The sequence below is a fragment of the Lepidochelys kempii genome, chromosome 1 (genome assembly GCF_965140285.1).
Source record: "Lepidochelys kempii isolate rLepKem1 chromosome 1, rLepKem1.hap1, whole genome shotgun sequence".
Lineage (NCBI taxonomy): Eukaryota > Metazoa > Chordata > Testudines > Cheloniidae > Lepidochelys > Lepidochelys kempii.
The window spans coordinates 62766381-62793269 of record NC_136380.1 but is presented as its reverse complement, the minus strand read 5'-3'; the positions used below and the strand labels follow the sequence as shown (position 1 = coordinate 62793269).

Sequence of the window (26889 nt, the reverse complement as noted above, 5' to 3'; positions counted from 1 at the left end):
ACATGATCCCTGACCAGAGAAGCCTGCATGCCAATTGGAGACATAAAATAACAATGGGGTACCAAGACAGTAGGAATGTCTGGGGAAGAAGAACAAGGGGAACAGCTATCAGATAACATGCCTGCTCTGTCATTTTACAATGCTCACCCTAATCATTCTACAATTTCTCTTCTGGCCCAACTGGAGAGTAGTTAAAGTCCCCCATGAACAGTGTTCTAGATATTTTTTCCTGGCCTGCATGCACATTTCTTATCTGGCCTTTACCATGTAATAATGGGACTTCTTGTAATCACATATTTACGTTTCATTCCAGATACCACTACTATACTGCTAAATTCATATATATATATATACACACAGTTTCCTGCATTGCCCCATCAGAATCAACATGCTTAGTCTGGTTCCCTTAGAGGCTTTATTCATGGCTGGTGAAACCCAAGTTGTGGTCTCAAGCAACAGAAAACCCACCAGGAATGAGAGCTCAGCCATGGATGCTGCCTGCACATCCTGCCCCAGAGGGGGCAGCTGGAATTAGCTCCTGCTGCAGCCCTGAATGGGGCTGAGCCAAGCCCAGAGAGTAGAACCAGGCCAGATGGGAGTTGTATTGATTCACTGACTCTCCCAGGGAGCCTACTTTAAGAGACATGGGGAAAGAGGCCTCCAATGGAGCCATAGCTCAATTTTAAGGTTGGGGTTTTCATGAATGATCAGAGTTGCTCTAACTCCACTCCAGCTGAAGCCACTGAGTGCTTGAGTAGTTACAAGTTTTTTCAGCTAACCAAGCTTTCTGCCAATTTGTGGCTTTTGAACAGTTTTCTAATTCTTCCTCCCCCTACTTTTCTGTGTAGGTCTCTCACGCAGCAAACTGACTAACTACAATATAGACAAATTGACAGAGGAGAATATTGCCCTCCCCCAATTTCTTTTAATGCCCAGTAATCTTGGATGAAGTAATGAGACCCAGTAGTGTGGTATTAGTTTGGCACGTCCCCTTAGAACGTGTCCCTCAGCAGTGCCACTACAGGAGGCGGGACTGCGATATCCATCTTCTCCCACCATGGGAGGCAGGAGACTACCATCACTGCCTTCCATGGCAGTGGATCTGCCCTCAGGTGAAGCTGCTCCTATAGGCCCAGAACATGCAGTTGCGTCCCCTACACTCTACTCCTGCTACAAAAGTGAATTTATCCCATAGACTTTGTGCTGGTTTTAACAACAAATTGGGAATGCTGCAAGCATGCTGTTATGACCTGATGCATGTGCCTGCAATCATCTTTTGTTGGAAAGCTATTAGGTGAAGTGGACATGACCAAAACACCCACTCAGTCCTGCAAGGTGCTGAAAGTACTCTCTGTGCCCTTTAATGGAAGGAGAGGGTGCTCACCACCTCACTGAAAAATCTTGTCACCAACCCCTTTTTCCAATAACTGCATGCCAAAAATCTGACCCCAAATTCACAACGCTCCCATTGACTTCTTTGGCAATTTATACAGACATCTAAAGGCAAAATAGGGCCTGTTACTGTAATCTGAACAGCAGAATTGAGGTATCTTCAGATGGAATAATATTCCTAAATGTAGCCATTGTACATTGACAGTTTAAATTCTAAACACCACGTCTATCAACAATATGGTACTCTCACTTTTAGCGTCAGGCTAGCAAAGTATAGAATTAAAAAGGTAAATATAATAAAATAGCACCCCCCCCCCGCCAATTCTCTTTTCCACCAACTTATTTTTTTTAAAATAGTCAACCCTTGAATTAATGTAATGGTTTAGCGTCCATTCGCCACAGTGGGCTGAAATGGAGGGAGAAGGGAAGGGGGCAGCAAAACTAATATAGGGAAAGTTATTTCCAGATATGAAGTTTCATTTATTATTTGTAAGAGTCACCATAAATCCAATTTTCAAGGAAAGGACAATTTTGAAAAAGTTTATTGCCAAGGTCTTTCCATACAAACCATTGCGTGTGATCCATCTGCACATACAATCTGCTTCTATATTTTCAGCCAGCTTGCACGGGCAGATTAATGTGTACAATTAGAAAGCAACCTCACAGGCGTTCAATAAACCGCCTTCATTATTACACTCAGGAGAGTCCCTTTGGATGTCTATAAAAGCCTAGTTTTCTGCCTGTTAGCTAAATAATTGACAATGCTTAAAATAATCAGGAGCAAATGAACAAAGTGGAGAAGACTGGTGAAAGAGAGCAAACAAAAGATTCTCAAGGCTGAAAGCAGTTTTGGAGTGCTTGTGACTCTCTCTTTAGCAGTCTTTATTTACAGTCTGGTCAAGTTTGGGTTTGCACTTGTGAGGAAAATTTGTTACTGGCCTGCTGTTTGAATTACATATCACAGAGCCCTGAGAACCGGCAAGGACACTAGGAGTGGTCTTGTACAATAAAATAAATAAATCCTATTTGGGTTCATATTTTATTTTCTTTGTTTTATGACTTTTGAATAGACCGTTTTGGCAGGCTAGTGAATAGAGCTTCTGTTGGTGAAATTCAGGCACTATATTTGGAATATTCACCTTATGGTATTCGGACAAACTCTGCATTTGAAGCTCTAAATTCTTAATACAATACTGTATCTTGGGCGTACATGTATGCCACGGTTATACTGTGGCATCTATAAATAAGAAAAGCCTTCAAAATAATCTACATTTCCTTCACCAGTTTTTTCAAGCTCTGTATTATTGAGTAGTTATTGGATGTGTACCTGGCTATGTAAGAGAGCTGCTCTCTTTCGGTCTGTTTTATATTTCTGCCTATTTATACTCAGATCAGCCTATCCATCCACTTTCCAAAGCACCCAACACTGAGGTATCAGGAAACCATACAAAAGAGTGAATGAAAACAAGACATTGTCAGAGAGAAGACTTGGGCTTAATTTTGTGAGAAGGTGGTATTACATTGTACCATATTATTCAGGCTCAGATATATCCAGAGTGACCTTGAAGATTGCACCTGGCATTGCAAGTCACCATGGGAGGCAGCCTCTAAGGTGATTGTCACCCATTATGAATTGAAGGATATTCTTGTAGTCCGGAAATGGGGCTTTAATTCCTGGCTCTGCCATAAACTCCTTGTGTGACCCTGGGCACTTCACTTTGAAGATCTTGACCTAAGATATTTAGGTTCCAAACTTCCATTGAAATGAATGGAAGTTAGGAGCATAAATACCCTTGAGGATCTGGACCTTACTCTCTACTTCTTACAATTATAGAGTTAGAAGGGACCACAAGGGTCATTTAGTCCAGAGGTGGGCAAACCACAGCCCACGGGCAGTATTATCACGGGCAAAAAACGTGATATCACGGGCAAAAAACCTAAATGGCTTTTTTGCCGTGATTATCACGGGCAAAAAATCTAAATGGCTTCAAGATTGAGCTTGATAAATTTATGGAGTGGATGGTATGATGAAATTGCCTACAATGGCAGGTGGCCCATCGGCAAGTGCCAGTAGCAAAAATCTCCAGTGGTTGGAGATGGGACACTAGATGTGATGGGCTCTGAGTTACTACAGAGAATTGTTTCCCAGGTATCTGCCTTGTGGATCTTGCCCACATGCTCAGGGTCTAACTGATCATCATATTTGGGGTAGGGAAGTAATTTTGCCCCTGGTCAGATTGGCAGAGACCCTGGGGGATTTTTGCCTTCTTCTACGGCACAGGTCACTTGCAGGTTTAAACTACTGTAAATGGTAACTTGAAGTTTTTAAACCATGATTTGAGGACTTCAGTAACTCAGCCAGAGGTTAGGGGTCTATTTCAGGAGTGGGTGGTTGAGTTCTGTGGCCTTTAATGTGCAGGAGGTCAGACTAGATGATTATGATGGTCCCTTCTGACCTTAAAGTCTATGCGTCTATGAGTACATGGTGATGGATGATAAACTATTGTAACCTCATGGTTAGCAGCAAATAAGGTGTTAACATTCTGACCTCCCATTTTGTATAAAAATATAGGCAGGATCAGGCCCAAGAATTATAATATTCTGTACTTTATATGTAGCACTTCCTCCAAGCCTATCTCAAATGGGTTTACAAAAGGTGATACAGTAACCTGAGTTAATGTCATAACAAGATGAGATGTCACACGTATCTTCACATTACTTAGTAAAGTTAATGTGCAATACAGCACAGCACAAAAAGTATCCTGAAAGCATTGTCACTACATTATTCAATGATTCATTTATTATTTTCCCAGGTTCCTTATATTCTGTATGGTAGAAGATTCTTTTAACTAGTACCGTATATATTTGTTCATAAGCCAAATTTTTTTTTAGTAAAAAAGGGAAGTATCAGAGAAGGGGGTCAGCTTATGAACAGGTATAGAGAGGGGAGAGGTGGGACACAGCCTCGCCCCCAACAGAGGGGGCAAGGAGAGGCAGCACAGCCAGCAAAGCCAGAAGAGTAAAGGCAGGGCCAGAGTCTCTCAGCTTCTGGCCACATCGCAGCTCTGGGGCTGGCAGGCTGCCGCCGCGCCATGCCGCACCACCCAGCCCCGCCTGCCAGAGTGCGCTGCAGCCATGCCGCCCAGGCTGCCAGAGAGGCTCCGGCCAGGTCAGAGACATCCTCTCCTAGCCTGCCCTAGCTAAGGTGGAAAGGGATAGAATGGGAAGTGGGGGGGGTCACTTCCCTGACCCCCAGCATCTCCCCCCCACAAAAAAAATTCCCCACCAGGTGCTGTCCCGGCCCATCAGTATAAGCAGCTGGCGGGCCAGGACACTTCGTTTACTTAGGTTTACCTCCGTGCCTGCAGACACTAGAGATACACAAACCATCTCGGCCTGCCAGCAGCATATCCTGATGGGCTGGAAGCCAAAGTTTGCTGACCCTGGAATTATAGGGTTGGCTTATGAATTTTCCTTATTTATTCATTCATCTGGGGGGGGTCAGCTTATAAACTAACCAGCTTATAATCGAGTATATACGTATGTGTTTGGGAAGACACCATTGTCTCACACGATGCAATAAATTTTGCTTAAGTATGTAGAATCCTATTAATTTAATTTTCTGTCCAACTTTCCCCAGGTTTGACATTCAGTAGAACTTCACAGTATATACTTAGTTTATTCTCTGCACTACCTTCCACCAGGTTCATTCTTTTGACAGTTACATGCAGTCTCTGCTGAAACAGAGCTTGACAGTGTCTGAAAGTTAGTCTTTAACTTCAGTTACATCCAAGTTGGTTCAGTTTATTAAGGAGATAGCTGAAAGCATTCAACTATGTCTGAGTCAGAGGGACCAACATGCACATTGAATCTACTTTTCAGCAGACAGCAAGGGCTCAATTAAGGCCCTGGCAGTACATAGTGAGTTGCTGTGCCGGAGTTGGGACAAATAGCTGTTACACCTGTATAAAAGACTAGAGCAGACCTACTGCATCCAGGAGTGCTGGAGAGAACAATAAGAAAAGGAGTACTTGTGGCACCTTAGAGACTAACCAATTTATTTGAGCATGAGCTTTCGTGAGCTACAGCTCACTTCATCGGATGCATGCCGTGGAAACTGTAGCAGACTTTATATATACACAGAGAATATGAAAAAATACCTCCTCCCACCCCACTGTCCAGCTGGTAGTAGCTTATCTAAAGTGATCATCAGGTGGGCCATTTCCAGCACAAATCCAGGTTTTCTCACCCTCCACCCCCCCACACATTCACTCTCCTGCTGGTGGAGGGTGAGAAAACCTGGATTTGTGCTGGAAATGGCCCACCTGATGATCACTTTAGATAAGCTACTACCAGCTGGACAGTGGGGTGGGAGGAGGTATTTTTTCATATTCTCTGTGTATATATAAAGTCTGCTACAGTTTCCACGGCATGCATCCGATGAAGTGAGCTGTAGCTCACGAAAGCTCATGCTCAAATAAATTGGTTAGTCTCTAAGGTGCCACAAGTACTCCTTTTCTTTTTGCGAATACAGACTAACACGGCTGTTACTCTGAAACCGGAGAGAACAATGTTACTAGAAGTTTTTGCTTCATCTTTAGCAAAAGGTGCTAAACCTCCACTGGATGACAGATTCCCTTTCCCTAGAAGTTTCCAGGATCTGTGGGACTGGGTGGCCATATTCCTCTTTCCTCAGTGGCTCCTTCACACTTCCCTTAGAAAAGTATTTGAAGTAAACTCCAACTTTACTGTGTTTCTTATACCCATCCCAGGGCTATTTCTATGAGAGTGCAATATCTGGCCCTGTATCTGAAAACAGAAATATATTCATACAAGACAAGTTACTATTTAGGAATACCTTTGCACCAAGTATGAAATCTTAAAACAAACCCATTAGCTGCCCAAAGAGGTGATACTGGGATTTTTAAAGCTTCTCTCCCATTTCTGCATAATAAAGAATAGTTGGAATTTGTTCAAACTTTCAGAAACACACACTAAGCAGTTTTGGGTTGCAACCCAACTTGAGAAATGTCTGACAAAAGAGGCTTTGAGAAAGTCGTAAGCAAGTGAGAATTAGGGTTCAGAGTAAAATTTAACTTGTAACTATGTTTTTACTGCTGCACTGCTATACCAGTACATTTTCCATTTAACAATAAGGATATGGAGGCAGATATTACCATGTCTGAGGTAGAAGTGAAACTTGAACAGCTTAATGGGACTAAATCAGGGGGCCCAGATAATCTTCATCCAAGAATATTAAAGGAATTGGCACATGAAGTTGCAAGCCCATTAGCAAGAATTTTTAATGAATCTGTAAACTCAGAGGTTGTACCGTATGATTGGAGAATTGCTAACATAGTTCCTATTTTTAGAAAGAAAAAAGTGACCTGGGTAACTACAGGCCTGTTAGTTTGACATCTATAATATGCAAGGTCTTGGAAAAAAATGTGAAGGAGAAAGTAGTTAAGGACATTGAGGTCAATGGTAAATGGGACAAAATACAACATGGTTTTACAAAAGATAGATCTTGCCAAACCAACCTGATCTCCTCCTTTGAGAAAAATAACAGATTTTTTAGACAAAGGAAATGCAGTGGATCTAATTTACCCGATTTCAGTAAGGCGTTCGATACCGTGCCACATGGGGAATTATTAGTTAAATTGGAAAATATGGGGATGAATATGAAAATTGAAAGGTGGGTAAGGAATTGGTTAACAGTGGATCCTACTGAAAGGTGAACTGTCAGGCTGGAGGGAGGTTGCCAGTGGAGTTCCTCAGGAATCAGTTTTGGGACCAATCGTTTTATTACTGACCTCGGCACCAAAAGTGGGAGTGTGCTAATAAAGTTTGCGGATGATACAAAGCTGGGAGGTATTGCCAATTTAGAGAGAGACTGGGATATCATACAGGAAGATTTGGATGACCTTGTAAACTGGAGTAATAGTAATAGGATGAAATTTAATAGTGAGAAGTGTAAGGTTATGCATTTAGGGATTAACAAGAATTTTAGTTATAAGCTGAGGACGCATCAATTAGAAGTAACGGAGGAGGAAAAGGACCTTGGAGTCTTGGTTGATCATAGGATGACTATGAGCCGCCAATGTCATATAGCCGTGAAATAAGCTAATGTGGTCTTGGGATGCATCAGGCGAGATATTTCCAGTAGAGAAAAGGAGGTTTTAGTACCATTATACAAGGCACTGGTGAGACCTCACCTGGAATACTGTGTGCAGTTCTGATCTCCCATGTTTAAGAAGGATGAATTCAAACTGGAACAGGTACAGAGAAGGGCTACTAGGATGATCTGAGAAATGGAAAACCTGTCTTATGAAAGGATACTCAAGGAGCTTGGCTTGTTTAGCCTAACTAAAAGAAGGCTGAGGAGAGATATGATTGCTCTCTACAAATATATCAGAGGGATAAATACCGGAGAGGGAAAGGAATTATTTAAGCTCAGTACCAATATGGACACAAGAACAAATGGATATAAACTAGTCATTGGGAAGTTTAGACTTGAAATTAGACTAAGGTTTCTAACCATCAGAGGAGTGCTGTTTTGGAATAGCCTTCCAAGGGAAGCTGTGGGGCAAAAGATCTATCTGGCTTTAAGATTAGACTCGATAAGTTTATGGAGGAGATGGTATGATGGGATAACATGATTTTGGCAATTAATTGATCTTTAAATATTCATGGTAAATAGGCCCAATAGCCCATGATAGGATGCTAGATGGGGTGGGATCTGAGTTACTACAGAGAATTCTTTCCTGGGTATCTGGCTGGTGAATCTTGCCCACATGTTCAGGGTTCAGCTGATTGCCATATTTGGGGTCGGGAAGGAATTTTCCTCCAGGGCAGATTGGAAGAGGCCCTGGAGGTTTTTCGCCTTCCTCTGTAGCATGGGGCACGGGACACTTGCTGGAGGATTCTCTGCTCCTTGAAGTCTTTAAACCACGATTTGAGGACTTCAATAGCTCAGACATAGGTGAGAGGTTTTTCGCAGGAGTGGGTGGGTGAGATTCTGTGGCCTGCGTTGTGCAGGGAGTCAAACTAGATGATCATAATGGTCCTTTCTGACCTTAATATCAATATCTCTGAATGCATTTGTAAAAGCACCCATTACCATGGTATCTCGGTACTTTTTCAGTAGATTTTATTCACAGCAACAATTAGGTTACAGATCCTCTTTCACTGAATTACCCAACAGCCTTTTTTTCTTGGATTTTTTAAGATAAATATTCTGTACTGACAACGATCTAAGAAAAACAAATCTCTAGCTTAGGAATACTCTATGCAAAAACCATTCTCCAACGGTTCAAACACTGGAAATTCTGGAGAATACAGATAAACCAGAGGAACACATTTGAGGAAGAAAAGGACATATCCTAGCCACTGAAGCCTAGCCACAGGACAGGCAGACAGACAGTCAGCTTCAGAACAGCCTGGAGCCCAGAGGCCAGATGCCATGGCTGGAAGAATTACTTCATCTGCTTGTCATCTGGAATCTGTTTACCAGCTATGCCTACAAAGTGACTGTGACCTCTTTCAGACTTAGGTAGTCAGATTTAACATTTTACTTACAGATAGTGATCTTCGTTAAACATTTCTCTTCTTTGCTTTTCTTGTTGCCTTCTTTTTTCTTCCAGTTTATCAGCCTGCAAAATTGAAGGAGATTAAGAATTAAGTGAGAAATGAATGATTTCACTACTTTTTTGTTTCAATAGCCCATTAGATTTCACACCCAAGCATACAACAGCCCAAAACACAGGGAAACTATTTTAAAGAGGCTTCAGCCTAGACTGTACTCTTAAAAACAGACCAGTAGTCAAATACCTCCTGGCAGCAGGGTCAAAAGACTAATTTAACATGTACAAAAAAATTCAGTATAATAGACCAGATTTCCTCCTGGCAAAGATTTGCTTGTTGTGGGAGTGAAGCCATCATCAGAGACCCAGTTACACTTCCTAATTCTCCAGCCACTAAATCAGGTTACCACTACAATAAATTAATTGGTGTAGGTTTCCTTGCGGCTGCTTTGAGAACGTGCTCCATCCTTCGAGATGTGGGGGTGGTGGTTGACTTAGGTACATATATGCCCCCCTTTCCATATGGTTTATCCTCAACATCACTGAAGTATGGAAGTGCTAATATCCCTATGATATGGATGGGGAATAGAGACAGAGAGACTAAGTGTCTTGCACAAGATCCCAGAGGAAGCATGTAGCAAGGCATTGAACCAGGGCCCTCTGAGTCTAGTTCCCTAATCCCTGGACTATCCTTCCTCTCTAGGAACTAGCACTGCTGGCTTATAGCAGCTGACAATGCATGCCAACCAGAGGAATTCTCAGCTGACAGCTGCAGCTAGATTCTGGCAGTGCAAATGAGTCAAAGCCAACAAATCTGGCCCAAATGGCCTAATTAATCCCTGGTGTTCAGAAAGCACATCAGAAACTGTGTGTGCAAGTTATCACCCAAGTACACAAGCATTTGCTGGTACAAAACCAATTTCAATGCAAATCACTGCAAAAGTGAGTTCATAGAAGATCTGAAATGCAAATTTATGCACATACATATAGATATCAGATTTTTGGCTTTTTAAGGCCAAATTCTGGCTGAAGTTGAACCTACGCAGATAATGGGGTGGGGGAAAGACATGCGCACACACACACACACACACACTCACTCTTACTGCAACACTGAGGACTCACCTACATGGGGAAATTGACTGGAATAGCGATTGCTGAATAAGCTATTCCATAATAGCTCCCCAGGTTAGCAGCATTCTTGAATTAAAAACTTTATTTTATTCCAGAATAATTACTCTGCTTTGGAATTGCATTAATTGTTCCCAAAAAAACCCCCAAAAAACCCCAACTTATTCCAGAATAGAAGCATCCCCATAGGGAGTGGCTCTGCAACAGTTTATTCTGCGATAGCTACTCTAGTCAATTTCCTCATGTAGACAAATCCTTAAACACTATGCCCAATGAGAGAGTCAACTGAAATGCTGACGCCAAGAAAATCCATAGTACATTCAGTACCGCAAATACTACAATATAAGATCTCCAATCTAAAACCGCATAGAACATTTAGAAGTCAGTACCATAAAGCTGGTCTGTGGAGGGCTTTAAAAGTAAGCAATATAAAATTTTGAAGTAAAAACTAATAGAGAACTTTGCAGCAGCACAGAGGAAATAGAGAGTTTAAATTAATTCCAGTGAAAAAGGTAAGTAGCCAAGTTTTGTGCATCACGTGGTCTCTGGATGACCAGTTAAGACACTTCACTATATTTCAAGCACAAATCAAGAGTTCCAAATCTTCATTTCAATCCTGCTATATTTTTAAATTCTAAAATGCCTGTTTGGTGAAACATTAAGTTTTCACACCACAGGCACGGATGTTACAGCATACCAGACAACTATCCCTAATTTTTAAAATGATGGAAAAAGTATTGGACAAACAGGTACTGAGATCTGATCAGACAGTTAATTACTTTGCCTTAGCTGAATTCAGGTCCCTCCCCTTCCCCTTCTTTAATAGATATGGCTAATAAAAGACTGGAGGAGGAGGCTTGTGAAACAAATCACTACAGTAGGTAAATCAGTCTTCAGCTTGCACTGAGTAAAGCCATATCATGTCTTGCACCATATTTTGTAAGTGGCTCAATAATTAAACGAGTAAGTACAACAGTGATGTGGGCATAACTCGGGGATTGATTCTGAAGGGGAAAAAAATCAAATCCTCTTTCAATAGGCTACCCCTTAGCTCATATAAACATATCAGAATGAGACACTATAAAGGAGAAGTACTGAAATACTGGCACATACAGAATTAAAGAATGCAAAGCAATTAAAATAAATATCTTGATACAGGTTTCAAAAGCAAACAAGAAGCCAGAGTCTACGTTGACATTTACAAAAATGCAGCCACCCAATGCTCCGATGGGGATAAGGGTATGTACAGCTTTAGATTGTGGTTTGTGAAATGTGTTTATAAAACTTGTATCCACCTCTGCAACTCAAAACAGCTTCCCTCAACAGGCCTCAGTCAGCATGGCCTCTCTCCCCCTACAAAAGCCAAGACACCAAATAGATCTTGTTGCAAGACCTGTAGGTCAGTAAACGTGGGCTCTGAAGAATTCTACTGACGGGGAAGTTAGATGCACAGTTGAGGATACCCTAAAAACATCTTGTGTTTCCAGCACCTCATGATTAAAATCAAGAGACTGAGCTCTGGTGTCTCTGTTAATAACAGCAGTATGACAGTGAACCTGAGGTGGTCTATGAAGTAAAGCCAAGACTCAATATATTTAAGGTTTTTATGGTAGGTTAAAACCAATACCCATTCATTTTTGGGTGCATTTAAAAGAAGCCTGTGCAAATTGCTTGGCACAGAAGTAATGTGCTCCATGTAAGCAGAGCCCCTTACGCAGGCAGATACATTTTGCGCAACCTAGAACTTTTTTTTTTTAAATCCCTGCAGGAATCCACAGTTGTATCTCAATATCAAATGTATCAGAGCAGCTGACAGATGTAGAAAAATCAGCAGGGACACACACCTTTTATCCCTCATCAACAAAGTATCCGTACTTAAAACGAGACTGATCAATGTCAGAGGAAATCTGAGCACACCAGCTATTGCCAGAGTGGCTTCAAACACCACCTTCCTCAAGGGTGACAATTAGGGGGATTTTTAGTATTACAGGCAGGCTTCCATGAATAAGGACATAATGCTTCTTAAAGGGAAGTTGGCACACTGACCTCCCAAAGGGACACATGGACAGTTCACTTCAACACATCCACTGTCTCAAGAATTTAACCACCAGATGGTCGTGAATCCATCTTACTGGTGGTGCTGGAAGTCTCCCCAGCATGATGGAAAACTCCTTAACATTGCAGGACTCAAGAGGGTACTATTGGCTGTAACACCAGCCACATTTGTCTCCTCCAGACACATTTTTGTTCATACAGAAAAGCAGGGATTTGTCACATGAGAGTGATTTAGTGTATGAAATACAAACTGTAGGAAATATCGGACTACAGTGGATAAAGGCAGCAAGGATTCACCAATAACAACCATACAGAATAGGGCTTGAACTAATTGGCCACTGGCTACTGCACTAGCCTTTCACCTATCAGTTTAGCTTGAAATCCTTGCTTAGGTCATAAAAGAAAGTGTGATCTCAAACATCATAAAAGCACTTCACAACTGGCACTCTCTCTTCAAAGAGGGCCAGGGCTGGAACAGCTGTCCTGCAGAAGTAAAGAAACAGATTGATAGAGCCAGAAGAGTTCCCAGAAGTTACCTACTACAGGACAGGCCTAACAAAGAAAATAACAGAACGCCACTAGCCGTCACCTTCAGCCCCCAACTAAAACCCCTCCAACGCATTATTAAGGATCTACAACCTATCCTAAAGGATGACCCAACACTCTCACAAATCTTGGGAGACAGGCCAGTCCTTGCCTACAGACAGCCCCGCAACCTGAAGCAAATACTCACCAACAACCACATACCACACAACAGAACCACTAACCCAGGAACTTATCCTTGCAACAAAGCCCGTTGCCAATTGTGCCCACATATCTATTCAGGGGACACCATCACAGGGCCTAATAACATCAGCCACACTATCAGAGGCTCGTATACCTGCACATCCACCAATGTGATATATGCCATCATGTGCCAGCAATGCCCCTCTGCCATGTACATTGGTCAAACTGGACAGTCTCTACGTAAAAGAATAAATGGACACAAATCAGATGTCAAGAATTATAACATTCATAAACCAGTCGGAGAACACTTCAATCTCTCTGGTCACGCAATCACAGACATGAAGGTCGCTATCTTAAAACAAAAAAACTTCAAATCCAGACTCCAGCGAGAAACTGCTGAATTGGAATTCATTTGCAAATTGGATACTATTAATTTAGGCTTAAATAGAGACTTGGAGTGGCTAAGTCATTATGCAAGGTAGCCTGTTTCCTCTTGTTTTTTCCTACCCCTTCCCCCAGATGTTCTGGTTTAACTTGGATTTAAACTTGAAGAGTGGTCAGTTTGGATGAGCTATTACCAGCAGGAGAGTGAGTTTGTGTGTGTATGGGGGTGGGGGGGATGTGAGAAAACCTGGATTTGTGCAGGAAATAGCCCAACTTGATTGTCATGCACATTGTGTAAAGAGTTGTCACTTTGGATGGGCTATCACCAGCAGGAGAGTGAATTTGTGTGGGGGGGTGGAGGGTGAGAAAACCTGGATTTGTGCTGGAAATGGCCCACCTGATGATCACTTTAGATAAGCTATTACCAGCAGGAGAGTGGGGTGGGAGGAGGTATTGGTTCATATTCTCTGTGTATATATAAAGTCTGCTGCAGTTTCCACGATATGCATCTGATGAAGTGAGCTGTAGCTCACGAAAGCTTATGCTCTAATAAATTGGTTAGTCTCCAAGGTGCCACAAGTACTCCTTTTCTTTTTGCGAATACAGACTAACACGGCTGTTACTCTGAAACCTGTAGATAAACATGTTCGGAGTGCATTATGAGAGATGTTTGTAGAAAGCCAGGAATTCTGCAGCCTTCAGCAAATACTAAAAATGAAAAAAAGTCTGCTAGTACAGTTACTCGTTACCAAAATACAGAGCACATTGATAAGACAAGATTTATTCCATATTGTTTTCTTTATTTTAAACGGAGAGAACTGCCATTTATGAAGACCCTGAGAGAGATACACAGCAGCAAAAAGTTAGTTACATGCAATAGCATTCTCACTTTAGTTAATTTAACACCATTTAACTATGTAACTTTAGAATATATGTGCAGGAAATGCTAATGGAATAACAAGCTTATAGACCAGAACATGCCAGACAGAGAAAACAGATCTGACTCAATCATATGGTGTTTGATCTCAGGAAATTGCTGTTGCAGAAATAGATGCTTTCAGAAGTTTTTGAGCTATGCGTGGGGATATCTTGTTCAGGGTTTTACACCTGTACCATTTACACTGAAGGCATGAGTTCAACTTTATCTACCTCTCCCCATCCCCAGATGCTTTTGCAGGATTTTCATTCTAAAGACACTACAATAAAGTTCAAGTTAACTTAAGGTTCTATCAGGAGGACATTCTCATTCTGGGTGGGCTTCTGAGACTTCAAGTCTATAAAGCTCAGCATTATCTGGGATTGTAAGAGAGTCTCCTTAAAAGGTACCAGGAATGCTGCCTCTGGTCATCTGTTCCCTCCATTCTTACAGATTAGGTACATCCACATCTATCCCAATGCCATACTGGAAAATGGACATCTTCTTTAGTGGTCTCCACTAAAGTTTCTCAGCGAGTGCTCCAGCATCATCACCTAGATGATTTGGGGGGCAGAGACGGGATGAGGGGAAATTGAGGAGAAGGGCTTGTGGGATTTACATAGCTCAGTGGTACTTGATCAACAGTCTTGAAGATTCCAAATAGAATCTCAGTGAGTCTGCAGAGCTGATCTATGCTCCTCACATTAGCCTGGATTACAGGTACAACGAGCGAGATTGATGATCATTCTTAGCCGAGGCTGATAGACACAAGACAACAAGGAGAACACCAGGCAAACAAATCAATTCTGTTGAAAACATGGAGATCCACCCTTCTCCTATCCACCCTATTGTGCCTCCCAGTAGCAAGGATAAGAGAATGTATGATTCTATTTTTCCCTCCCCAGAACAAGAATTATTCTTCACAGCAGGAGAAGGTAGGCGATGACATTGAGCAATATCACATACAGAGGTTGTATCTATACGTAGTAGCATTGACTTATGATGCAACATCCTTACACAAACGCCTCTATTATTTGAGGATCTCAGCACAATATCTAACCATCACACATTTTGTAGCTCTTTCCCAACAAACATGAATGTCAAAGTAGTTCTCCAGCTGTGAAAGTTCCAATGCTCCTGCTGACATAGCTAGCTAGCCAGCCATGATCATCTTTCAAAACAGTCATGCAATTTATTTTTTATTAAATGAATAGTGGCTTTCCCTGAGAAATCACAAACCCTCCCCCTGCTTCATATCCTACAGAAGTCCTCCTTTTGATCAAAGACATGAATGTCGTTGATGCTCTGCAGGTGCAGCTAGCAATTCTTCTAGTTTTCAGATAGATTAGTTATTATTTGCAAAAGCAAACCAAACCGTTCCATGGATAACCAGGGCCAAACACTGTCTTATTCAGCAGGGCCAAAGTTCTGCAGAATTGGGAAGCTTATTCCCTCCATTTTTACTCTCTTGCCTTCCCACTCCCCATTTCTTCTTCATATCATAAGTGATGTGTCTGCAACCGAGCTGAGATTGTTGAGGGCAAAAGCCAAATCAGCACCCTTTGGTGGCTTTTTAGTGCACTGCAGATCTTTTCTACGAAACAGGGTGGATTATTCGGCATGTTAATATATTTCAGTCAAAAACCCCACCAGTCCCCAGGTTGCTACAAAAAACATCTTCAGACTAGTTGATTTTTAAAGTTCCCTTTGATACCTATTTATTTATTTGGTTTGCAAGATTCCCCAACTTGCTTTAAAAATATTAATTTAATTCTAGGAAATAAACAGTTTGTATGGTAGAGGTATTTGCTATGATATTGCACTTTTAAACGAAATCACTATTTAGAATTTTACTACCTACAAGACCTATAAACATTTTACATTCTGTGGATGTGAATGCCAGGAAACTGTAAAAGTAGGAAAACAAAACTGCTACATCAATACTTTTTCCAGGTATAACTGTAGTTACAGCAGACTTGAAACTTGTCCAGTTGTCATGGGCAATAAATCAATATATAAAATGGATGAATAAAGTTTGTTTCCCTTTCCCCCTCCCTCGTCATAAATGCTCATAGAAAAGCCTGGAGAAGGGGGATTTTTGTGCATGGGTTTGTAAATATTCATGACAGCTTTACAAGGTTCCAGGAGTAGCCATTTAACGCCCCGAAACTGCAAGTTAACGGTGTGTGGGTAAACCACAGGAAGCCCCATTAGTCTCAATGGCCATTCTGTGCAGGGGGGAGCCTGCAAGAGTAAGTGCATGATCAAAATACAATATAGGAACAAATTATCAAACTATCAATTTGTAAACACCTGGAGAATAACAGAGTTCAGGAATAGCCAGCGTGGATTTGTCAAGAACAAATCATGCCAAACCAACCTAATTTCCTGCTTTGATGAGGTTACTAGCCTAAGGCATGGAGGGTGGGGGAGGGGAGAAGGGAGCTGCAGGCATGACATATCTTGATTTTAGTAAGGCTTTTGACAACTCCACATGACATTCTCATAAGCAAACTAGGGAAATGAGGTTGAGACAAAATTACTCAAGGTGGATTCATAACTGGCTGAAAGACCACCCTCAAACACAGTAGTTATTAATAGTTCACTGTCAAACACAAGAACATAAGAACGACCATACTGGGTCAGACCAAAGATGCATCCAGCCCAGTATCCTGTCTGCTGACAGCGGCCAATGCCAGCTGACCCAGAGGGAGTGAACCTAACAGGTAATGATCAAGTGATCTCTCTCCTGCCATCCATCTTCACCCTCTGACAAATAGAGGCTAGGGACACCATTCCTTACCCATCCTGGCTAATAGCCATTAATGAACTTAACCTCCATGAATTTATCCACTTCTCTTTTAAACACTGTTATAGTCCTAGCCTTCATAACCTCCTCAGACAAGGAGTTCCACAGGTTGACTGTGCGCTGAGTGAAGAAGAACTTCCTTTTAAACCTGCTGCCCATTAATTTCATTTGGTGGCCCCTAATTCTTATATTATGGGAACAAGTAAATAACTTTTCCTTATTCACTTTCTCCACACCACTCATGATTTTATATACCTCTATCATATCCCCCCTTAGTGTTCTCTTTTCCAAGCTGAAAAGTCTTAGTCTCTTTAATCTCTCTTCATATGGGAGCCATTCCAAAACCCTAATAATTTTAGTTGCCCTTTTCTGAACCTTTTCAAATGCCAGTATATCTCTTGAGATGAGGGGACCACATCTGTATGCAGTATTCAAGATGTGAGCGTACCATGGGTTTATATAAGGGCAATAAGATATTCTCCCTCTTATTCTCTGTCCCTTTAATGGTTCCTAACATCCGGTTTGCTTTTTTGACTGCTGCTGCGCACTGCATGGATGTCTTCAGAGAACTATCCGTGAGGACTCCAAGATCTTTCTCCTGATTAGTTGTAGCTAAATTAGCCCCCCCCATCATATTGTCTGTATAGTTGGGGTTATTTTTTTCCAATGTGCATTACTTTACATTTATCCACATTAAAATTTCATTTGCCACTTTGTTGCCCAATCACTTCGTTTTGTGAGATCTTTTTGAAGTTCTTCACAGTCTGCTTTGGTCTTAACTATCTTGAGCAGTTTAGTATCGTCTGCAAACTTTGCTACCTCACGGTTTACCCCTTTCTCCAGATCATTTATAAATAAGTTGAATAGGATTGGTCCTAGGACTGACCCTGGGGAACACCATTTATTACTGTTCATTCCTACTCTGTTTCCAGTCTTTTAACCAGTTCTCAATCCATGAAAGGATCTTCCCTCTTATCCCATGACAACTTACATATGAGCCTTTGGTGAGGGACCTTGTCAAAGGCTTTCTGGAAATCTAAGTACACACTGGTTCCCCCTTGTCCACATGTTTTTGACCCCTTCAGAAAACTCTAATAGATTAGAAAGACATAATTTCCCTTTACAGAAACTATGATGACAATTTATGTTCTTCTATGTGTCTGACAATTTTATTCTTTACTATTGTTTCAACCAATTTGCCTGGTACCGACATTAGACTTACCGGACTGTAACTGCTGGGATCATCTCTAGAGCCATTTTAAAATATTGGTGTTACATGAGCTATCTTCCAGTCCAAATTCTGGCCTCCTCCTCTGACCACTTTACATAGCTCCAGAAGACTAAGGAGGCATTCCTCCTGCACAGGGGCAGTGTATAAACTGCGCCCCCCCATCACAGTCCCTAGTACAGGAGTGAGAGCATGTTGCAATCTGGAAATTTTTCCTGGGGCTCAGCTGGGAGGGTTTTGGGGGAGAGGGCTGTTATAACTTATGCTAAAGGCCACATTAGCCCCCAGAGGGACCTAAACTCTTGGAAGTGCAGCATAGAATCTGCCCCAGGACTTTGAAGGTCCAACAGCCAAGAGATCACTACTATGTGACAAAGTAAGCCATGCAATTATTTTAGACTGAAAGTTGGGGGGGATAGCTTGAAGGGATGGTTTTGTTTCCCCCAAACAGGTCCATTTAATCTTTTACAATGTTTTTATTATGTATTGGCTTCTGTAAACTGTCAATACATACCAATTTGGGGTTCTAAATTGAAGTCTCCTGTAATCTGCATTATAGTGGTTCTAGTTAGTCTCCCGAGGGTTTCTTACAGACACCGTATCCCTGTCCTCTGGGGAGAAGCAGAGACCGTGGGTTGGGGCTGTGAAGTTCTGTCAGCATACAGAACATTCTCTGTCCCAAACAGCATCAGGAATGGGGAAAAAAATTAAGCAATTACTGCTTTCTTAAAGATTGGGTCCAATGTCTTGGGGGTTGTTGGGGACCCTTATACCCCATAACAAATGATGTCCCTGGCAGAGAGAGGCAAAGGTTGAAGCCTACATAGTGGAAAAGGGAATGTGAGAAAGCTGTAGTCTGCCTTCCAGAGCAGAGCCACAGAAGAACCTATGGAGATCATTATGGGCACAAGGCAATCTCACAGGCAGCCTTTGGAATCCCTAATGTATCCAGAAGGATGGAGGTTGGTGTCATTGAGTAGATAGACAACTTCACATCCCCACACAACGGGGATTTGGGGTGGAGGCAAACAGCGGCCCAGAGAATGTTTTCCCAGAAAATGTTTCCAATTTTTGATGAAAAACAATGCCACATGGTTTAATCCAGCCATGTTGGAAAATCTAATTATATCTTGGGCCATTTCCCGTATGTTTACAGTGTCTTGAAAAAACATTTTGGTCCAAGGCTCATATACAGATGGGACATTCAAGCTGGTCAGCCAGCACAACTTGGTAAGGTGATGGACAAATAGGAACTCTGATACTGCAGTGATGGCATTATCACTGATGCAGGACTGCAGACAGAAAGAGAGCAATAGGAGGTAAGGCCTAGTGCATGTCAGTGAGCATTACCAGGCACACTATCAGTGACAGTCTGGCTGATAGGTCAGTTATGTGCAGACGGGGTGCCACAATACATGGGCTCTTAGAGACTGTGACCACATAGCATTAAGAACTGGACTCTCAGGCTTCAATAGGGCCTGGGATTTCATCCTGAGCTTCCACAACTTCTTTTGAAGTGCACCTGAGACTGGGGTAAATACCTCCCAGCAAAATCATGTCTGCACTTGCATTTTAGAAGAATGGACAGGCTTAACGGTTTGCAGTTTCACCATGACCTCAGTGTATGAAGGCATTTCCATCTGAATTTGCAGATTTAGATCTGAAAGTGCAGCATTAGAGAAGTTCACCATAGACATTACCGATTCTCAAACTGTGGGTTGGGACCCCAAAGTGGGTCACAACCCCATTTTAATGGGGTCACTAGGGCTGACTTAGACTTACTGGGGCCCGGGGCCAAAGCCTGAGCTCCACCGCTTAAGGGCTTCATCCCTGGGTGCAGGTTACAGGCCCCCTGTCTGGGTCTGAAGCCCTTGGGCTTTGGCCCTCTGCCCAGGGTGGAGGGGCTGGGGCAGGCTCAGGCTTTGGTCCTGTCTTGGGGCCATGTAATAATTTTTGCTGTCAGAAGGGGGTCGTGGTGCAAGAAAGTTTGAGAACCCCTGCATTAGAGCATTGTTCTGTGGCTTCTTACCCTTAATTCTGTTCTTACAGTGGACACTGAAGACATTATGGCTTCATCTACATCAATGGGACAACCCTTTTCAACATCAGTTGAGGAGGGTCTAGGGTAGCCATCTTCATTTCATAAATTCAGACATTACATCATGCTACACAGGTAAAACAGGGTATTTCTGTACAGCTGCCAATGCAGAGCTTTCTATTTAATATATAGAACATCTGTCCATCGGCCTTTCAAACTTTTGACGAGATGGTGTAATTCTCTAGATACATTCCCTGAATCAGAGCAGAGTTATCCTTACTGTTCTCAACCCAAACAAAAATCAGCCAAAACAAAAGACTATTACAGTGCACCCTCCACCTCCAGAACTGGTTTGTTTACATTTTGGGCCTCCAATATACCTTGTTTTAAAGCTAGCATGATGGAGTATACTCCCAGGCCAGTAGGTGATCAATGGTCCTATAGGCACATCACTCTGGTCTGGTGACTGTCAGTCATAACGTACTTCTGGCAGATTTAACAGGTTCCTCTCTTAGAGAGATGAGCCACAGGGGTTCCAGCTCTGCACATCTTCTTGGAGGAACAGTTATTTCTAATCATTAGGTATAGAACTCAAATAACCTAGAAGTTAAAGCTGCAGGAACAACTTATATGGCACCCAGAACAACCTTCTTCCCTACTAGAGCCACAGAAATCAAAGTGAGTTTGTGAGCACAGCACAACGTCAGCTCAGATTTCATCTAAGGGGATATGCAAAATTTCAGATGAAGGACCAGCTCCTCAGCTGGTGTAAATCAGTATAGCCAATTTACATGAGCCAAGGATCCATCCCATAGGATTCATCCAGATAAAGCACTGCTCCAGTGAGATATTCTGGCCATTGCAGACTCAAACAAGTCTTACCTTTTCTCTTTGAATCATTTTCATTGTCAGGATTTCAGCTTCTTCAGCCTCCTTCTTGATTCTTGCATATTCTTCTCTCTTTAGCTATATGGTATTGGGGGAAGAACACATACACAGACAATGCAGTTTGGCTTTTGTATTGCACCTCTTCCAACCCTAAATTTTTATTCTGATGAAGTTACAAAGGAAAAAAATCAAACATGTGTGCCCCCTCACTGTAATTAGAGAACAAAGACATGAACTGTACAATAGCTCCTCCATGATGTTAGTTTTGAACAATCTGTTATCAGTAGGTAGTTATGCAAGCATCCATACTGGGTCCCCAGGGGTCTGTACTGGGTCCAGTCCTATTCAACATATTCATAAATGATCTGGAAAAAGAGGTAAATAGTGAGGTGGCAAAATTTGCAGATGACACAAAACTACTCAAGATAGTTAAGTCCCAGGCAGACTGCGAAGAGCTACAAAAGGATCTCAGAACTGGGTGACTGGGCAACAAAATGTTAGATGAAATTCAATGTTGATAAATGCAAAGTAATGCACATTGGAAAACAATCCCAGCTATACATATAAAATGATGGGGTCTAAATTAGCTGAGACTACTCAAGAAAGATCTTGGAATCATCGTGGATAGTTCTCTGAAGACGTCCACGCAGTGTGCAGCGGCAGTCAAAAAAGCAAACAGGATGTTAGGAATCATTAAAAAGGGGATAGAGAATAAGAGGGAGAATATCTTATTGCCCTTATATAAATCCATGGTATGTTCACATCTTGAATACTGCATGCAGATGTGGTCACCCCATCTCAAAAAAAGATATATTGGAATTGGAAAAGGTTCAAGAAAGGGCAACAAAAATGATTAGGGGTATGGAACAGCTTCCGTAGGAAGAAAGACTGGGACTTTTCAGCTTGGAAAAGAGATGACTAAGGGGGATAGGATAGAGGTCTATAAAGTCATGGTTGGTGTGGAGAGAGTAAACAAGGAAGTGTTATTTACTCCTCATAACACAAGAAGTAGGGGCCACCAAATGAAATAGGCAGCAGGTTTAAAATAAACAAGTATTTTTTCATACAACGTACAGTCAACCTTTGGAACTCCTTGCCAGAGGATGTTGTGAGGGCCAAGACTATAACAGGGTTCAAAAAAGAACTAGATAAATTCATGGAGGATAGGTCCATCGATGGCTATTATCCAAGATGGGCAGGGAGGGTGTGTTGAGCCTCTGTTTGCCAGAAGCTGGGAACGTGTGACAGCGGATGGATCACTTGATGATGATGTGTTCTGTTCATTCCCTCTGGGGCATCTGGAATTGGCCACTGTCAGAAGACAGGATACTTGGTGAGATGGACCTTTGGTCTGACCCAGTATTGCCGTCCTTATGACTGACCTTTACAAGCGTGTATGCTCTTAATAATGAGGATAATACTTACAGCCCTCAGAGGTGGGTTGGTGTGTTGATTGACTAGTTACTGTTTATGTAGCATGTTGAAAATATGAAGGGCAACTTCGGTGGCATTATCATTAACTTCATTATTTTAAAGGTGATCTGCAACATTGTTTACACACACTTATATAGCAGTCTTCTCATTTCCTACATTACAGAGAAGTCTTTCAACTCCACCTTTTCTTTGTCTCTTTTGAAGTCTCATGACTTCTATTTCTTTTGTCAAATAACTGGGAGTTCATTTTACAGCCACATGGAATGGTGGGCCTCAGAGGGGGAAAAGAAAAAAAAACAACAACAAAAACAGTATTTCGTAAATTAAACTAAAAAAATCACATGTATTCCTCCTGACCTTTTGCTGATATTTAGATTGCAAGAGTCTGATGTGTTGTCTTTGCCTAGCTTCAGCCTCGGATTCTGTTCCACCTAGAAAATACAAATTGCATTCTGCATGTTAGAAAATGTTATGCCCAAGTTGTCAGCAACAAGAGATACTAATATAATAAATACATTAGGCATACATGAGAATATTTTCATAATCATGCTGATAAAAATGAGAGATTGAAGAGGCCTATTTTAACTTTTTGCCCATCTCTTTTTCTAATGTCAGTTTTTCTCCAGCACAGGATTGTTATTTGCAGAATATTCTTCATTGTATTGTCCTTTTTACTGGTAAATGCCTGAAGTTACGAGGGTTCATCATTTTACTTGAGAGACTATTTCATGGTTTAACAGTGTCTTACTTTCTAGATTAATTTCTTGATGGTCATCCTAAATTTTCTTTTGCTCAGTTTATTCAAAAAATTGTATGTTGGTGCTAGATTTGGTCCAAAAAAAAAAAAAAGTATTTCACAAAAATACTTTTCCAAAATTGATAGAAAATTTTATTGAGGTTTCTAATTGGATGGCCCCTAACCATCAAAGCACCTAACATCAGTGAAAACACAGAATTTGCTCTTTATTAGCAAGGGGGAAAACAACACTCAATTTTTAAAGCAATCAAAAACCTGATTGAAAACACAAGCCTCACCTGCATCTTAGCCTTACAAACCAAGGTTCAAATAGTAGGAAGTATAGTTTTCCGAGGCATGGGTCCTCCATTGAGAGCACCCAGCCTCTAGCCATGAATCTGTAAACTCTAGAACAGGACAGCAAGAGGGACCCAATAGATCTTCACTCTCATGGCAGGGCATGGAGAAAGAAGTGAATTGATTTAAATCTCATTATTCTCAGTTCTTGTGCTAGGCTACTCTGAACAATTCCTCTTTTCCATGATGTTCCCTCCATTTATAGAAGGCAATCGGGTCTCCCTTTGTTGTTTGGACAAGCTAATTCCTTTAATTGCAGCTCCATAATTATTTCTGACAGGTTTCAGAGTAGCAGCCGTGTTAGTCTGTATTCGCAAAAAGAAAAGGAGGACTAGTGGCACCTTAGAGACTAACACATTTATTTGAGCATAAGCTTTTGTGAGCTACAGCTCACTTCATCCGATGCACTCCCCATTGTATTTTCCACTGAATGCATCCGATGAAGTGAGCTGTAGCTCACAAAAGCTTATGCTCAAATAAATGTGTTAGTCTCTAAGGTGCCACAAGTCTTCCTTTTTGCATAATTATTTCTATTTTTCTTCTCTGCATTCCTTCCTGTTGGTCAACATCTTTGTCATTACAGAGGTACCCAAAACTACAAAAGCTAGTTGCATGAGTGCTACATACAGAACTATTACCTTCCTAGTCTGTGCGGACACCCTGAGGCTTAACTTTACACACCTGTGTAGTCCCCCTAGGAATCAATGGGACTATGTAGTATGCAAGACAATATACCTACTATTGGCACTATAATCAGCACACAGTCGGTACTATAAATAATTTTTCCAGGTTGAGCATTTTTGTGTTACTTCCTGAACCCTTTTCTAGCCTCTCTGGAGTCCTGTGTATTATTTCCCCCCCCTCCCTGGTATTGCCAACACTTTGCCTTTTAGTGTCATCTGCAAATTTAACATCAGCTCCAGCTCCTGATGTTAATTAAATCCATGTGCATAATCAATCTCCAACGGAGGCACACCACTGGACATCAGCCACTACTCAATATATTGCAGTTCATCATTACCCTTTGCTTACAGCCTGCCAGCCAGTTTTCAATCCATTCAACAGGGCTCATATCCAAGACAACTTTAATTAATTTTTTAAATAAGATTTTTTGAAGCAGTATATCAAATGTTTTAGTCAAATCAAAAATGTGTTACATTTTATATTCACTTTATATATATATAAAAAAACAACAATGACGGTTGTCAGGCAGGATTTGTTCTTTATAAACTTACGCTAATTTATTGCTTAGAGTTCTATTATCTCAGGGAAAGTATGGAACTCAAGTTTATTTGTTTGTTCTCTATGGTACCTGAAATTATGTAGTCCCAGAAAGGCTGGATGTCTGCCAGTCACAGAAATAGTGCAGATTTGGAATTCTTACAGTATTTAATCAAGGTAGCCAAGCAATTGTAGAACTTCAGTTTGAGGAAATCTGAGGATTTGGACACTAAAAATACAGTCTCTCTAAAAAGAGTCACTCTCAGAGAAGAGGCATTAAAAGAATTTGCGATCTAATAAGCCTATTTAATTGTACCATTAAAAATGCCATTGGGAATCTTTCTTCAAGCCTCTGCTGGCCCTCTTAAGCCCACATGAGCCAGTATAGAGCTAAAGTTCTTAATGCCAGATATTGAATATAGTGGACATTTCTCACCGGTCATCCATATGTATTTGCTTCAATTTGGAAAGTACCAGCACTAACTGTTGATGTAGCCTCCTCAAATGCTGAAGTTTCTACATGTCAGAAGCCTGTTATTTCTTTTCACTGTAGATACATATCAGATGTGAAGTCCCCAATGAAGTGAATCTGCCTTTTAATCTGTGTTAATTACTGTGCATTTCCCACAATTCTGATTCCTCTGACGGAAGCTCTGAGGCTCCCTCTTAGTCATTCCACTCACTTTATGGAGTTGAGAACACACACCAACAGCTCTTTAGTTTCATTCACATTAGTGATCAATGGCTCCAGGTCTAGTTGGCAGCTGGTATCAAGCAGAATACCCCAGGGGTCGGTCCTCAGGCGGTTTTGTTCAATATCTTCATTAATGATCTGGAGGATGGTGTGGATTGCACCCTCAGCAAGTTTGCAAATGACACTAAACTGGGAGGAGAGGTAGATACGCTGGAGGGTAGGGATAGGATACAGAGGGACCTAGACAAATTAGAGGGTTGGGCCAAAAGAAATCTGATGAGGTTCAACAAGGACAAGTGCAGAGGCCTGCACTTAGGACGGAAGAATCCCATGCACCACTACAGACTAGGGACTGAATGGCTAGGCAGCAGTTCTGCAGAAAAGGACCTAGGGGTGACAGTGGACAAGAAGCTGGAGATGAGTCAACAGTGTGCCATTTTTGCCAAGACGACCAATGGCATTTTGGGATGTATAAGTAGGGGCTTTGCCAGCAGATCGAGAGATGTGACTGTTCCCCTCTATTTGACATTGGTGAGGCCTCATCTGGAGTACTGTGTCCAGTTTTGGGCCCCACACTACAAGAAGAATGTGGAAAAAATTGGAAAATGTCCAGCGGAGGGCAACAAAAATGATTAGGGGACTGGAACACATGACTTATGAGGAGAGGCTGAGGGAACTGGGATTGTTTAGTCTGCAGAAGAGAAGAATGAGGGGGGATTTGATAGCTGCTTTCAACCACCTGAAAGGGGGTTCCAAAGAAGATGGATCTAGACTGTTCAGTGGTAGCAGATGACAGAACGAGGAGTAATGGTCTCAAGTTGCAGTGGGGGAGGTTTAGGTTGGATATTAGGAAAAACTTTTTCACTAGGAGGGTGGTGAAACACTGGAATGTGTTACCTAGGGAGGTGGTAGAATCTTCTTCCTTAGACGTTTTTAAGGTCAGGCTTGACAAAGCCCTGGCTGGGATGATTTAATTGGGGATTGGTCCTGCTTTGAGCAAGGGGTTGGACTAGATGACCTCCTGAGGTCTCTTCCAACCGTGATATTCTAGGATTCCTTTTTCTCCTGCCGTAAGCTCTGAAGTTCTTGCTCTTTTCCAAGGGTGTAACTTGAGCCATTTCAAGAAAATGCACATGAAGGCAACATTAGTATTAACAGATGTGAGCTAATAAGGGGGCAGAATGCAAAGTTCACCAGAACTTGAAGGAAAAAAAAACAAACAATTTGCCTCCTAACCACTGGGAAGTTTTCCATGGCAGAGATATGCATCTCAGGAGGATTAAGTCATCTATTTCTGTAG

The 26889-nt window shown here is 41.7% G+C and overlaps 1 protein-coding gene across 5 annotated transcripts in view; it reads right to left on the bottom strand.

The window, feature by feature from the left end:
• Positions 1-26889, bottom strand: part of EPSTI1 (epithelial stromal interaction 1) — an 81188-nt gene that overhangs the window by 37012 nt on the left and 17287 nt on the right. For 4 of the 5 annotated variants that reach the window (XM_073345463.1, XM_073345473.2, XM_073345490.1 and 1 more), the window contains exons 4-6: positions 22939-23012; positions 21142-21225; positions 8971-9044 (exon numbers count right to left, since the gene is read on the bottom strand). In XM_073345463.1, coding sequence (XP_073201564.1) covers positions 8971-9044; positions 21142-21225; positions 22939-23012 — 232 coding nt within the window. The remainder of the gene's footprint in view (positions 1-8970; positions 9045-21141; positions 21226-22938; positions 23013-26889) is intronic. The other variant, XM_073345481.1, reaches the window with a different exon arrangement.